This window comes from Sander vitreus, chromosome 12, assembly GCF_031162955.1.
Source record: "Sander vitreus isolate 19-12246 chromosome 12, sanVit1, whole genome shotgun sequence".
In the NCBI taxonomy this organism is placed as follows: domain Eukaryota; kingdom Metazoa; phylum Chordata; class Actinopteri; order Perciformes; family Percidae; genus Sander; species Sander vitreus.
In genome coordinates this window covers 11342491-11357566 of record NC_135866.1, presented here as the reverse complement: position 1 = coordinate 11357566, position 15076 = coordinate 11342491, and the positions used below count along the sequence as shown (strand labels likewise).

General features: G+C 40.8%; 1 protein-coding gene across 1 annotated transcript; it reads left to right on the top strand.

Annotated features, from left to right (window-relative positions):
• Positions 1-980: 980 nt before the first annotated feature.
• plk3 (polo-like kinase 3 (Drosophila)) lies at positions 981-9926 on the top strand. The gene is made up of 15 exons (XM_078263774.1): positions 981-1306; positions 2258-2365; positions 2488-2604; positions 2908-3037; positions 3160-3247; positions 3762-3857; positions 4040-4238; positions 4456-4582; positions 4778-4893; positions 6088-6208; positions 6310-6393; positions 6901-7063; positions 7288-7417; positions 7630-7740; positions 7902-9926. Exons 1-15 carry the CDS (start codon positions 1091-1093, stop codon positions 8097-8099), a joined length of 2004 nt encoding a protein of 667 aa, XP_078119900.1. The 5' UTR covers positions 981-1090; the 3' UTR covers positions 8100-9926.
• Positions 9927-15076: the final 5150 nt, after the last annotated feature.

The following is a 15076-nucleotide window of genomic DNA, read 5'->3' as shown; positions in this document are numbered from 1 at the left end:
ATTTTTTTCTGATGCACTACAGCTTTCAATGGTTCATGGCCCTGTCTTGCTTTTACAGATAGTCATAGCACAACGTCACGTTTTGTCCACCAGGTGGCAGCAGTGATGAGTAGTTGACATGGGTTTCTTCGGAGATTTCACACAGCCTACACACAGAACCAAGATTTTGTTTTGAATTTTTTTTTATTGCTCTTACTTTGTAGGATTCTGAAGAAAAAAACGCTGCAGTTTTGCTAAATTATCAGACTCGTTGCAATATATTTACGATTTGTAGGTCCTAAATAATTTATATATATATATATATATATATATATAATGATTATTTTGGACCTTCCATTCCTACCTTCCATGGTAGTATGGCCGCATGACTGCTCGGGATGTGTTGTGCAATGTCTACATTAGACCTGTTTAATTAATATGTTTAATTCATTTGTAACATGTATGGGCTACACCTTGCAATGCATGAGTGAATGAGGTAAACAGGAACTCATTCACAATTCATGTTATGGACTCTTTAAGATATTATTTCTTGAACGCTTTACATCTTCATTACAATCTCCTTTAAATAATGAAGGACCATACAGTAGAGAGCCCAGGTTTATAGCCTAACAGTAGGCCTATATTACTGAGAATTTAGCATTAGAATAAAGAGGGGTCACGCTCTACGTCATCACATCAGTCCCATGGACCCATTCATAAACAATGAGTGTAAATTAAAGATGACAAACATTGAAAAACTGTTTGGGTTACAGCGTGGCATTGGCCTCATAGCAGCACTGACATCAACGTGACTTAAACCGATTATTTTTTCATGAGCTGTTTGATTCATATTTTCTTACATTCCAGATGTGTTTTTGTTGCATTATTGAGATTTTGTCTGAGCAAATCATCTGAACTTTCTCCGCCCCCCCGCCCCCTGCTCCGTGACGTCGCTGCTCGCCCATATATATAACTGAGAACTCCGTCCTCAGACACGCCAGATGGATACAGTTGGACGAGACGGGCGAACAGTTACGCACTAGACAAACTACTGAGAAAACGAGCGAAAGGGGATAGCTACACGAACTGATTATTTATACCACTGTATTAAATGGATACCGGTTGTTTCACCGCGGCGCAGCGTCTTTCGTGCCACGCCATGAATGCGGATTTATTTAAGCCTGCTCCGGAGCGTGGACCCCAACAGTCCTCTGCCCCGGTGAAAACCAGCAGGAATAAACCCGAACAAATTAAACCAGAGCTGGCCCAGGTGGTGACCGACTCCAAAACGGGAAGATCCTACAGTAAAGGGAAGCTTTTGGGAAAGGTACGAAGATTTTAACTGTACATGTGCTTGTCTCGCTTCACCACAGGGCTCTTTTTGAGGCGAAAGATGGATATAGACGCTTACGAATCGCTGTTTTAGTTCCATACGGAAGCTGTCTATTATTAAAATGAATTATTAGCCATTTTCCAGGTGTGACACTTATGCGGGAAAAGGGAATGACCTCGTGGTGGATGTGGCAAATCTTCCCCCCTGCTGTGAGCGTCATCGCTGAATGAATCAGGCGCAAGGTGTGCCCCGCTCATGTGCTCACACATGATTGGCAACACCTTTTTTTTATATAAAAACCGAAGAATTGTTACAGCCTAGACAAGAATCCTCGCATTTTAATGACATCTCAGATGACTGTTAACCCCATGATTTGTCTGCCAGACTATGTCATGCCTCCCTTCCTTTACAATACCGTATGTGCATGTGTGAATGGAGCGGCTGTATCAACATGTTGCTCGTCTTCGATACGCTGCGTCGGGAAGCCAGCCAAGTCTTTTTTTTTTTCCTCCGTTGCCTGCCGCAGAGCTGGAAACGTCTGTCAAATTCACGGTTAATGAATGCAGCAGCTCTGTCTGCCTCAGCCTTCATGTCCTCGGAACATATGTATCCTTGAAAAGCATCTAGAAATAAGCGTGAATAATAAACAGCAGTGAACATATTAGGGGTCGGTTGTTAGACGCATGAGCATCCAAGGCAACAAAATATGATCATTATCTTGATTATACAATGATGCAGCTACATAGATTTAATCCTGGATTGGTTATTTCCTCTAATTGAGCTCCACAGCAGCCTTTCAGAATTGGCCTAAATGATTGTTGAATCATTGGGATTGCTGTACAGCTATTCATCCTCATATCAAGATAATGTGTGGCCATTGCAGGGTTTCAACCTGCTGCTTTTTTAAATTTTTTTTAACTGATCATCCCGTTTGTCTCCCCTAAGGGTGGCTTTGCTCGATGTTACGAGATGACGGACCTCTCCAGCAACAAAATGTATGCCGTGAAGGTGATTCCACAGAGCAGGGTGTCCAAACCACACCAAAGAGACAAGGTACAAGATCAAGCATGTTTATTATCCCAGTATGTCTCAGAGGCCCATGGACTTCAACATCTGAATTGTGTTAGGAGTGAAGTATGCACACAAACTGACAGATTGCCACATTGTTTTTACAGATAACGAATGAGATCGAGCTCCACAAAACCCTTCACCACAAGCATGTGGTGAAATTCTCTCATCATTTTGAAGACCAAGAAAACATCTACATATTCCTTGAGCTCTGCAGTCGAAAGGTGAGACTTTGGAAATCTCTAGAACAGTCTGTACAGCCTATGTGATTTCCTTGCTTATATGCAGCTTGCCATGTATTGCTCCTCAGTGGTACAGTAGAGAATATACACACTATGTATTTAACTTACAATGGTTAAAGTATACAAAGCTTTCAGCCTCATTATTGATGAGGCATCCACCTGACTTACAGCAGCATGCAACTTCTATGCGGCTGTGTGTGTGATACGTGTTGTGCTGTCAGACGGACGCGGGGTTGACAGTTCAGTCATTGCGCTCTCTCTCTCTCTCTCTCTGTGTGTTTGCAGTCCCTGGCACACATTTGGAAGGCGAGACACACGCTCACAGAGCCAGAAGTGCGATATTACCTCAAACAGATCATTTCTGGCCTCAAATACCTCCACAGCAGAGGGATCCTGCACAGAGATCTCAAACTAGGTATGTGAGCATGTGACCGAATCGTGGCTTTCGCACTCAACAAGCATCCCAGGAATCTGCTGTGACTTTGGGGCATGCACATGTTATCCATGGAATGCTGACTGGATGTTTTTGTCTCTCAGGCAACTTCTTTGTCAACGAGAACATGGAGCTGCGGCTGGGAGACTTCGGCCTCGCGGCCAAGCTGGAGACTGTCGAGCAGAGGAAAAAGTGTGTTTTTGTTTTTTTAAACTATTAAATACTTGATGAGCGAGATTAAAAAATTAGAGGTAGTTTTTGTGAATAATTTATACACTTATTTGATTGTTAAAATGTAATCAGATGATAGATGGTTAACAATTTGTGAAGTGATTACAAAGGTCTGGTATGGAGACATATAACATCTAAGAACCGGAACATCACAGTCCTAACCATTTTCTGGGCTTGCGTAATGCACAATGACCTAAAACCATCATGTCAGTTGCTAAGCACATTCCTTCTCCCACTACTACCCCCACCACCCCCAAAATAAAGTACCTAACTAAACTGGTTTCCAAGTGGCAGTTGAATGTAGTGCTTAGAGCATAGTTTCAGTACCAGTTTGACACCTTCCTGTGGAATACCAGAATGACAGCGGCAGAAGAGAAAAAATGCTTCAACCACTACTTCCTTCTCTGCAATGACGCAGCTACAGGACAAAAAGTAGTTTGAGGCATTGCTTTTATCCTGTACTTGTTTTTCTCAGAACAATCTGTGGGACTCCTAACTACTTGGCCCCTGAGGTGCTCAACCGACAGGGCCATGGCACAGAGTCTGACGTTTGGTCCCTCGGATGTGTCATGTGAGTTATTTCGCTTTGTCCAGTCGTGTGAAGTAACATTGTATCTCTTGTTTATTTTAGCTCAATCCTATCTCAAATTGGAAGTGAGGACATTGTACCTAACTAAGATTGTTTTGTAGTCTGAATCATTATTTGTGTATCTTTTGCATTGATTAACGGTTGCCTTGCTTAATCCCATTCAGGTACACACTGATGTGCGGCAACCCTCCTTTTGAGACTCTTGACCTGAAGGAGACCTACAAGTGTATAAAGGAAGTTCGGTACAACTTGCCATCCTCGCTTTCCCCCGCAGCACAGAAACTCATCTCAGGCATCCTGCAGAAAAACCCCAGCGACAGACTTTCACTGGATCAAATCCTCAACCACGAATTCTTCACCAAAGTACGGAAAAGTCATGCTAATTTAGTCAGTTTAAAGAAACCATTAAGGGGTTTAATGCTTTCATCCATTAATGGTTAAGATCATGTTTGTTTTTTTGGGGGATAGGGGACAATAATGGTGCTTCGAACTAGAAAAGAATATTGCATGTCAGCGCTTGATGTAGCATGTTGTCCCTCTTACATCCTCCTCACCCTCTCTGCCCTTTTTCTTCCTCTAGGGTTTCACCCCTGATAAGCTTCCCCCCAGCAGCTGTGTGATGGTGCCAGAGCTCCACCCCCCTAGCCCTGCCAAGAAATTCTTCACTAAAATGGCAAAAAGCTTCTTTGGCAAGAAGAAAGCAAAAGGTAGGGCAGCAGCACAACAGTCAAGTGTCTTTGTAAATCCTCTGGTTAATCTGGTTTGGTTCATTGGAACTGAGGTTTAAACTTAAGAACCAGCTTGTATTCAGTTGGCTTGTATTCAGTTTCGAGTACTGTAGCTATCACTCCTGTGGTAAAGCATTTGTTGTGACTACAATGCAGAAACCTTTTTGTTTACAGTGGAGAAGATTCCATGCGAGGAAAAAGATGACAAAGACATTTCCAAGCTGGTGTCTGGCATCGTTAAATGTTCCATCAGCAGGCAGATCAGCTACAAGACAGTGGGACCCAATGAGGTACATATTTTTAATTTTTGTCCTATGTCTGGAAGAAAAATGTTGGCCTTGTTTACTTAAATAGGATAGATTCAGGTACTAATACGGTCATAAAAGTCCCTCTGTAGTACAGAAGTACACATTTCCATGGCAGATAATTGCTTTGCATCCAAATAAATGGCACTGCAATGGAAATGGGGTGAATAAATGTTTTTGAGGGAGAATACCCCCTCACAGTAGCATTGCAAATACCAGCTTTGAAGACTAGCTTAGACTGACTGAATATAGTTATGCTTCTGATTATACAGACCTTTCAAAGGAATTATCCTTACAGATTTAGAATTGTTTTTCTGGCTATTGAGCTTTGTTCATGACATTGCAGTGTGTAAGATTCTGTATTGTGCCGAAGTCCTTTCAGGGAAAATGTTAATGTGTTAGTGAGAAACTGCATTAGACTTATTATTGAGGCCAGCTCTTCTAGCATCTGAAAACTGTTACTGCATACTTGGCTAGTCTCAGCTGCGTACATTTAACCCCATGGATGTATTCATTTTGAAAAGTTCAGAACCAGAGCTGAGACCAAATGCCGCAACAGCAGGAAGCTCAGTTGGCCAATCCCTAATGCAGACTGGTCTAGTTGTAATTTATAGAGCCCAATAGGCACATTGTTTGCTCTTTGGTGTGAATGTTTATGGCCGCTTGATAATGAGCCTGTGCTGAGAAACCAGGTTTTAGTCAAGAAGCATACGCGGACTGCGCAAAGTAGTCGTCAAAAGAACCTGTTTACTTTTAGTTTTTTGAATGGGCATGTTCGCAGAAAAAAAATGTGACCTGCTACTACGTGACACCAGATTATTTCAAAAACACCTTTGTGTGGCAACATGACATCAGAAACTACATCTTGCAGCATGCTTGCAAAGCACACATAAGGAAACGGGTGCTGAAAGTAGTTTCACCCCAGTGCAATGGCAGTAAGATGCACAAGATTAACGCATTCAACAGCCATAAACACTTAAAACTGTAACTGCATACAGTAAAATAACTTAATTTTAGACCCGCAAGTGTGCAAGCATCAATAGAACACATTGCCAGAGTCTCATGCAGTTCTTATTTTTCAGCTTTTTTTTTTTGGACATGTCATGTTTTCTGTCCTCTGCTCTTGCTATAAAAAAAATTTTAAAAAATTTGTTAATCAGATCTTTTGTGTCATGCCAGGTGCCCTGTCCCATCAGTCAGGTAGTCAGCTCTGTGCCTCTGGAACCAACTCCAGCTGAGGAGGAGTCCAGGAAGTCAATCTCTCGCTCCTTCAAGGGCACCACGGCCAGCAGCACTGAACGTAGGCCCCAATAACTGTTCTTTGAGTACATATATACATTTCATTTTTATTTTTTGTCTTATGTGATCAATGTTTCACGTAATTCTTGGTTTTCTCTCCAGCATGTGAGGACGCCCTGACGCCTGCAGCTGTGTCTGAATCAGCTGTGAAAGTTCTCAACAACTGCCTGGCCACCATGCCTGCAGGTAATGGAGCACAAAGCAGGCAGAGCTATAAAGACTGCAAAGGCAGTTTTGGCCTACAGTATAATGATGATAACTTATGTTTAGCAAGTCAGATGACGTGTCAAACCACAAGACAATAAATGGAAATTCTGAGTAGCATCTTTAAACCTGCTGTCAGTGAGATTTGGCCACAGGCTGCTGAAATGGCACACCAAAGAAATGGGCTGCTTTCTTCAACATGGACCATCGCTTTCTTTCTGTTGCATTAAATTACAAATTATGCAGAATCATTCAAGTTTTAATCAACTAGCCTCAGCAATTTCTTCACATCGTCTGAATATCTGCTGAGTCATGTAAGCCCAGAGCAAGAAGTTTATAGCTTTCTCTTTTTGGAAAATGCTGACTCTGGAAATATAAACATTACTATTTGTGTCCTCCATTTACTCATGATTGATATTAATATGCTGTGAAATTGTTCCATAATCCCTCATTGTTTTTTTTTTTTTTTTTGGTCCCTTATCTCTCCAGCCACTAGAAACCCACCGTGTTTGTCCAGGCCCCAGTCCTTCCTGTGGGTGACTAAATGGGTCGACTACTCAAACAAATATGGTTTTGGCTACCAGCTCTCGAACCAAAGCATCGGTGTGCTCTTCAATGAAGGAACACGTCTCAGTCTTTGTGACCAACGCAAGTAAGTACCTTAAGAGCCACAGTATTTACTTAGGGTGTCGTGTAAACATTTACATTCTGCTTAGAACTTCCAAGTAACTGAATTGGGTGGAGTATGCGTTCCAACTATATTTGCATAGCGTGTCCACATAGCCAAACTAGACATCCTTATACAATTTCTTTTGCTCAATTAAAATTAAATGACTATAACTGAGTTTATTTTTTTTCTCTTTTCCCTCTTACTAGGACAGTCCACTACTGCTTGCCTGACAACAAATACTTCACTTTCCCTGCCGACTCTCTACCGGAGCAGCTTCGCAGCCAGAAACAAATTGTAGAGCTCATGGCCAACTATATGGAGCAGAACCTTATGGAGGTATGAGCAGTTAGCGGTTTAGAGTTTTTAGCTAGAAGGCTGCATTAGTTAGCTTTTGGATAATCAAATATTAAATTACTTTATGCATCAGATTTCATAACGAGTTCAAGACGAGGCCCTTTTGTGACTGAGTTTTGTCTAAGAACAAATTGGATGACGATTTTAACATGACAACCTGTGATCTGAACTTTAATGTTGTCTGTCCTCTTCAGGGTGGAGATCTGCATTGTGAGGATCAAGTATCAGGTTGTCCTCCTCTTCTGCTCCAGTGGGTGAAGACTGACCATGCTCTTGTCATGCTCTTCAACAATGGCACTCTACAGGTTCGAAAAAGCTCATTAATTTTAGATTTAGTCATAGATACCCATTTATAAAACAAGTGTACGTTTCAAGAGAATCATTTACCCTCTTTGGTAACACATTTTCTTTGTTGTTTGGGATTATGAACCTCTTCTTAATTCACTCTGTTTTTAATCCCTTCCAGGTTAACTTCTACGCAGACCACACTAAAATCATCCTGTGCAAGTCATCAGATGACTCCTACCTGCTCACCTACATCAGCCGGGAGCGCGTCTCGTGCACTTACCTCCTCAGCATGCTGAATGAGATGGGCTGCACCTCGGAACTGAGACACCGACTGCGATACGTGGTCCAGCTGCTCCAACACCATGCTGACGCCTGATAGCACAGCTCCGTGCCTCCCAGGCTGCCTGATTGGCCGATGCCATAGAGGTGACCTGACTGGTTTACACCTCTTCTAAGGCAGCCTGACTGGTTGGTTGATAGAATTTCTCAAGGCAGCGCTGGGACGAGTTGACGGATGAAAGGCTGCTCAGAAGAGTAAATATTCTTGTCTAAAATGGTGCTTAGGCAGCTGATTATCAAATTGATTGACGTTGATAAATATCAAGCAGTCAGGAAGTTGCCCAATGCAGCATCTGTCTCAAGGGTTTGTGCCTGTCCAGCTTATGCCTCAAAGGTATCCACCTGGAAGGTATTGATGCCTAAAATAAGAGACTCCTACCTGTCCTGAAATGATGGATCCCTCACAGGCAGTTAGGATGCCTAAATGGAACACCCAAACTCCAAATTACCTTTCCTCATTCACCCACTGCTTCTTGGCTGGATCTTTCAAAGCCACCAACCAACCCTGCAGCTTTCAGCTTCCCCATGATGGCCAATAATCCAGGCATGGTTTCTCAAAGGTATCTAAACACTAAAATTGTCTTATTTGCTTGCAACGAAACAAGGATAATCTTGCCGCTGGAATTCTTTTCAGCTCTGTTTTCTGAAGTATTTTAGCAGCAAGGTAATTTACACTGACTTGCAGTGGAACCATGATCTTACAGCAGAGATGCTTTTGGGAAGAAGTGGCGAGAGTGAGAGACCATCCTAACCTCGGTTGGTTTCTGGCCCGTTTGGACTATGGTGCGCACATTCAATTTTTAATTTTTTTTTTTTTTTTATTATATATATATATAAATGAAAGAAGAAAGTTGAGCCAACTATTGGCTCACACTACAATCTTGACCTTACATGCACAAATAACATTCCTGGCCTTATTTGATGGTGATACTAAGGTTTGGAGAAGGATAATTTGCTTCTTCTGATCCAACATCACTTTGGTCGTTTGTTGTAGTTAGAAACAAATTTCACTGATGTGGTACACAGCATGCTAAAGGGGCTATGGACAGTATATAACACAATCTTGCACTTTTTTTTTTTTTTTTGTTGTATAAATTCATCTGGAAAGCAAAACCTTTTACTACCACTTGTCATATTTTATTTGTTTTTAACCAGATACCAAAAGGCTTTTTCTTTTTTTTTTTTTTTTTTTTTTTAAAAGATCAGTTTTAAATTCACAATGCAGTAGGTGAATGTGTGTTCCACACATGCTGGTAAACAGTTTGTTTGGTTGGAGAATTAGGGTGGGGAGGGGGGGATAAAAGTGCCTTTCTGAGGGATGTCTGTGCAATAACAACCCTTGAATGTCAAGCTGGATACAAACACGATTCGAGAGATGGGTTTTACAGGTGGGATTTACATTTGTACTATGAGCAAAGTTTAAAAGTAAGTCCAATAGCACTACACTCTCAATACCTGGTATAAGCTTTTAGAACAACTGGTATCATAAGTATATATCACAGTAATATCTACTATGGGGGGGGGGAAAAAAAACATTGTACTCTGTTGTTCTGTAATCCTTATTGGTTTACATTGCTTTCTCGACCCAGAGTTGTATCCTAAAAACTGTGACCTGGAATGCAAGTATTATGTAAATGTCTTTTCAAAAAACCCAACATTGTGAAAGCCATCTGCCAATTCAGAAGAGTCTTTATTTTTTGGCACATAATGTCCTGTTTATTTATATTTTATTTATACATGTTTTTTATTTATTGTGTAAATGTAATAGTCTTGACACAAGATGTTTAATTCCAATCACCTTTTTGTATGTAACATTTGGGGGAAAATGGGACAATAATAAAGTTTATTAAAATGATCTTATGCACTTGTTTTGAAACCTTTTTGATTTCTTAAACTGGAGAAAATCATTGATTTTCAAAATTGGCGTCTTGCCTTTACCAGATAATCATGATTGAAGTTTGCACACCAAATACTGATCATGCTACCCTCTTGCTATATAACATTTGGTGCATAATTTCTCTTTGAAACACAACTTGGCTGTCATTCTTATCTACTATAAAAAGTCGTTTTTTGACATCTCTGATAAATAGTGGTCGGTGACAAGATGTCAATCTTATGTCGTGATTAAAAATCACAAATGATGACATGCACTTTATCCTATTTAGTAAAATTAGTTTTTAATTAACAACCTAAAATGGATGTCAGTGGTATACGCCTCCCCAATGGCTTACAGATGTACTGAACAGGGCTGTCCAGAGCTCTACAGCCATGTTTAAAGTTATAGGACACTATGCAGATGACACTTGTTTTAAGAAAACCGGCATGATCTGTCCCTGGTTTTCATTTAAGTTATACCAATTAAAATAAATGTCTTTCCCCCCCCCCATCTTCTGTATCCTCTACTATCCTGCTTTAGTATGGACATCTTGGCAAGTAGCTTAACCCTTAAGTGCAATAAAACCGTGTACTAGATCTACTCAACATCCGTCAGTCAGTCTTATCGGTTAGCTAGGCTTACATACCGTTTAACTGTGGTTTCAGTTCCACCTCATCGTTGGTCCAAGCAAATAAATCCCTGGTCTTACTTTTCACCATTGTTCTTTCTCCAATGTATGTAATCAGTTGTAAATCCATGACTTTCAACCGCAGAGTAAAGTTAGGCAATTTGCTTCCTGTTTGCGGAGCCTAAACGCTTGTGTGGATGGACATTGTTTTTGTTTCAAAACGCTGCTCAAAAAGGAAAAAGTAGTAGTGTGGATGTAGCCAAAGAGTCTTGCGTCACTGTTTCAAACTTGTTGAACAAGTTATATTATCTGTGCAAGAAAGGGACACATTTATTTCCACCATGTTCTCGATAAGTTTCCATAGACATGAATACCTTCAAAAGGCAAGTGCAGGTTTTTATTACAAACAAAAGAAAGGCTTCCTATCATTGATTTTCTTTGCAGGCAGAATTCTGGGATAGTGAGAAGGTTGAAATATGAGAAAACAAGCACCTAGCAAATGGAATACCAAAATATGGACATGGACATACTGTAGACCTGTGATTTCACATGTGGTCATAAACACGAATATTTCGCATTTGGACGCACATAAACAAAATTTACTTATACACACATAGAGTACAAATGCATAGAAATCACGCATGCACGCACACACACACACACACACACAGACACAGCCTGGCTCTCTGCCACACTGTTAGCTGATGTAATGATGCAGCAGTGCTCTTTTTTACCGTGAACACAGTCAGAGAGGCAATGCAGCCTTGTTAGCGGGTTGTTTTGCATTGTGTGAGTGTGTTTGTGTGTATACCATAGACTGTATAAGGTGTATACAAAAGAAAACGGCCTCAAGATAGTCAAGACTCACTTGGCAGCTAGAGAGGGAGAGAGAAAAGCATCATCAAACATCCCTTTCGGATTGCACGCTGGAAACTGGAGCAGCAGCAAGAAATCACAAGACTCCTTTGATGTGACTGAAGCCAAAATGTGCTGATTTCACATCTTTAATTGTTCACTTACCTCAGAGATGTAAATGAGAATCTCTACTGTTAAATTATTTCTGAATTCTATGCTATTATACTCCACACGGTATGCCTTTCAGCACTGCAAATCTAGGTATGACTGTTTTCAATTTAGCAATATGCTTACACAAATGGACAAACAGTAACGTTACATCACAGAGAGACATGCAGATACAAAAACAGATGTGTTGATTTGTGCCCATGTTAGAGAGAGTGAGAGAGAGAGAGAGATAGTGAGGAAAGTTTCAGTGTTGAAAACAGAAACTGTTATCTCTTCCTAAGTTACTGATGCAATCTGCTGCTCACACTGGCAGGTACAAATAAAGGAGGGAAGCTTGCCATGTTCTGAATATATTCCCAGGCCTTCCTCATCCGCAAAAATGAAGAACTTCAATGTGGGTGAAATTAAAGGATAGTTGCTGTTATTTATCCCATTAACTTGTGTCTTACTTTTGTATCTGTTGGTTACGGTAACATTCTACTCACCTCAAGAAACACAAGCGGTCAGGTGATCACACAGCCAACAGTTTAGCCACTCTATCTAGCACTTTATTTGAGGATAAAAGAAAGTCAATGCACTGAAAATTTTTGTGATTATCCCCCATCGCAGCGGAAATCCATGTGTACACAATTACTGCAAGTAGAGTAAGTCAGAGTTGAACATTGGTCTGTAACTGTCATGGATGTTAACAATGGAAAGATTGGGTCATAATTTCACTTTTGAAAGCTTTTTGTCTCAAATACATTTGGCTAACATTTTTGCAATGCCGTTGTGCTCCTAGATCTCAGCAACGTTTTTTTTACAGACTTCCGTTCACATCTCCACACTCACTGTTGTTACATGTCAAAACAGTTTTCAAGGATTAATAACCTTTGACATAATCTGTGACATAAATATCCCTTTTGCTTCTTCCTTCCATAATCCATACTCAATTTATAAAAGCCTTTACATTTGTTGCCTTTAAATCCCCCGGTTCACAAGAAGTAATGCGTTTTACACTTCCAGCAACAACAGCAGCTTGTTTGGACTAAATAGAAGCTCTCAGTAGACAGCATGGAGAGGAGACAACAGAAAAAAACAATGCCATGCAAACTTAATCAACAGGGATTCAAACATATTACAGTATGGTGTCTCCAAGTGTTATTTCTAGGAAATGCAGGACAAATAGACAGTTCAGACGCCAACAATATCATGAGCATCTTGTAATATTAAAGTTGACCACTTCAGTTATAATGTTAATTTCAAGTGTGCTTTTCTAAAGCACAGTGTATGAAGAGAAAGCAAAAAAGATGCTGAAAAATGGTTAAAATCAGATTCAATTGTAATTGGAATGTGGACTCTGGGATACATCCTGGACATATACTGCATCACCTCCGCAGCAGAAAACACAGTATCAGTAAGATACTGTACAGCAATACCTACTGTACCTTAATGGCAATATGCCCACTCCCTTCAGCAATATGATTGCATTATCAGCGTCTTTCTTTCTTTCTTTCTTTCTTTCTTTCTTTCTCTTTTATTCTGGTCAAATTATCATACCTGCAAATAGTTCACAAAATTATGATTAACAGAGTTGGATGGGTCATCAATTACTGTATTACTAATGAGAGATTAAAATTCAGCTTTTTAAATCTGAGTTTATCGAAATAAGGTCATGTTGTCTTTGGAAAGTGATTGTGCAGTGTGTGGGGAGGGAGACTATGACATGACAGAACATGTCTGGGTCAGCTTGGTGTCACTCAATGGTCACAGACTGATGGCAAAAGGAATGCAGATCATACATATTCTAAGAAGACAAAAAATGTTTGTCGGAAATCATCTGAAAGGAAACTTTATAAAATGATGATAAAATTGTTATACATATGCAAAAAGGCTGTAACTAAAGGTCTTATGACATGCTGCTTTTTGGATGGTTTTATATAGGCCTTAGTGGTCCCCTAATACTATATCTAAAGTCTCTTTTATATAGGCATTAGTGGTCCCCTAATACTGTATCTCAAGTCTCTTTTATATAGGCCTTAGTGGTCCCCTAATACTGTATCTGAAGTCTCTTTTATATAGGCCTCAGTGGTCCACTAATACTGTATCTGAAGTCTCTTTTATATAGACCTTAGTGGTCCCCTAATACTGTATCTGAAGTCTCTTTCCTGAAATTCAGCCTTGATGCAGAATTACAGCCACTAGAGCCAGTCCCACAATGAGCTTTCCTTAGGATGTGCCATTTCTGTGTCTGTAGCTTTAAACGCTATTGAGGAGGAGAGAGGGGGGGCAAGGTGGAGGGTGGGGGTGTGGTCTTGACCAACTGCCATGCTTCGCTCATTTACAAGCCATGATGTCTCTCTCTTTCTCATGGGTGGGCCAAATTCTCTGGGCGGGCAAAGCAGAGAAAGGGGAGGTAACCTTTCCCCTTATGACATCATATAGGGAAGATTCCAGATTGGAGATCGGAGCAGGATACCCAGGGCTCGGTTTACACCCATCGCCATTTCTAGCCACTGGGGGACCATAGGCAGGCTAGGGGAACTCATATTACATGTAATGTAAAAAACCTCATAAAGTGAAATTTTCATGCCATGGGACCTTTAAAAGTTCCCAAAGAGGCAAACTCCCCATTATCCTTTCTGAAGTGATGTTGAAATAGGTGTACCAACAGTATGAGGGAAGGTGAAGAGTCTGTCAGCAGACGTCACAGAGAGTCCTCTCAATACGCGTGTGGGAGAGCATTTACTCAGTATTCTCAAATTAACCTTTTATTCCAATGTAAACTGTGAAATATGTTGTTGTCATACCTTACACATGTTTACAAGATGATAAATCCCCCTACCATGTTATATGACATCATGTTTTTATGGTGAGGTCACCCACCCACCACCAAGTCTGAAATGATTTCCTGTGTAAGGAAACACATGTAACATCGAGGCCAGCAAAGCAAGGCAACTTCATCTGTACAGCACATTTCAGCAACAAGGCAATCCAAAGTGCTTTACAGAAAACATTTAAGAGAAATTAAAAATAATTAAAAACATTCATTCAAGAGAACAGAAAATAAAAACAAGCTAAAATAGCATCAGGTATAAAATACAAGAATAAAAAGTTACAGTGCAGTGTAAGAAATGGACAATTACTTAATTTAATAAAATGCAGCGTTAAACAGAAAAGTCCTCTGCCTTGATTTAAAAGATCTGAGAGTTTTAGTGGACTTGCAGTTTTCCGGGAGTCTGTTCCCGATATGTGGAGCATAAAAACTGAACTAGAGTTTAGAGCCGCTACTCCTTTGCGTCGAAAGGAGCCAGTTGAGGTGGTTCGGGCATCTGGTAAGGATGCCCCCTGGGCGCCTCCCTAGGGAGGTGTTCCAGGCATGTCCAGCTGGGAGGAGGCCTCGGGGGAGACCCAGGACTAGGTGGAGGGATTATATCTCCAACCTGGCCTGGGAACGCCTCGGGATCCCCCAGTCGGAGCTGGTTAATGTGGCTCGGGAAGTTTGGGG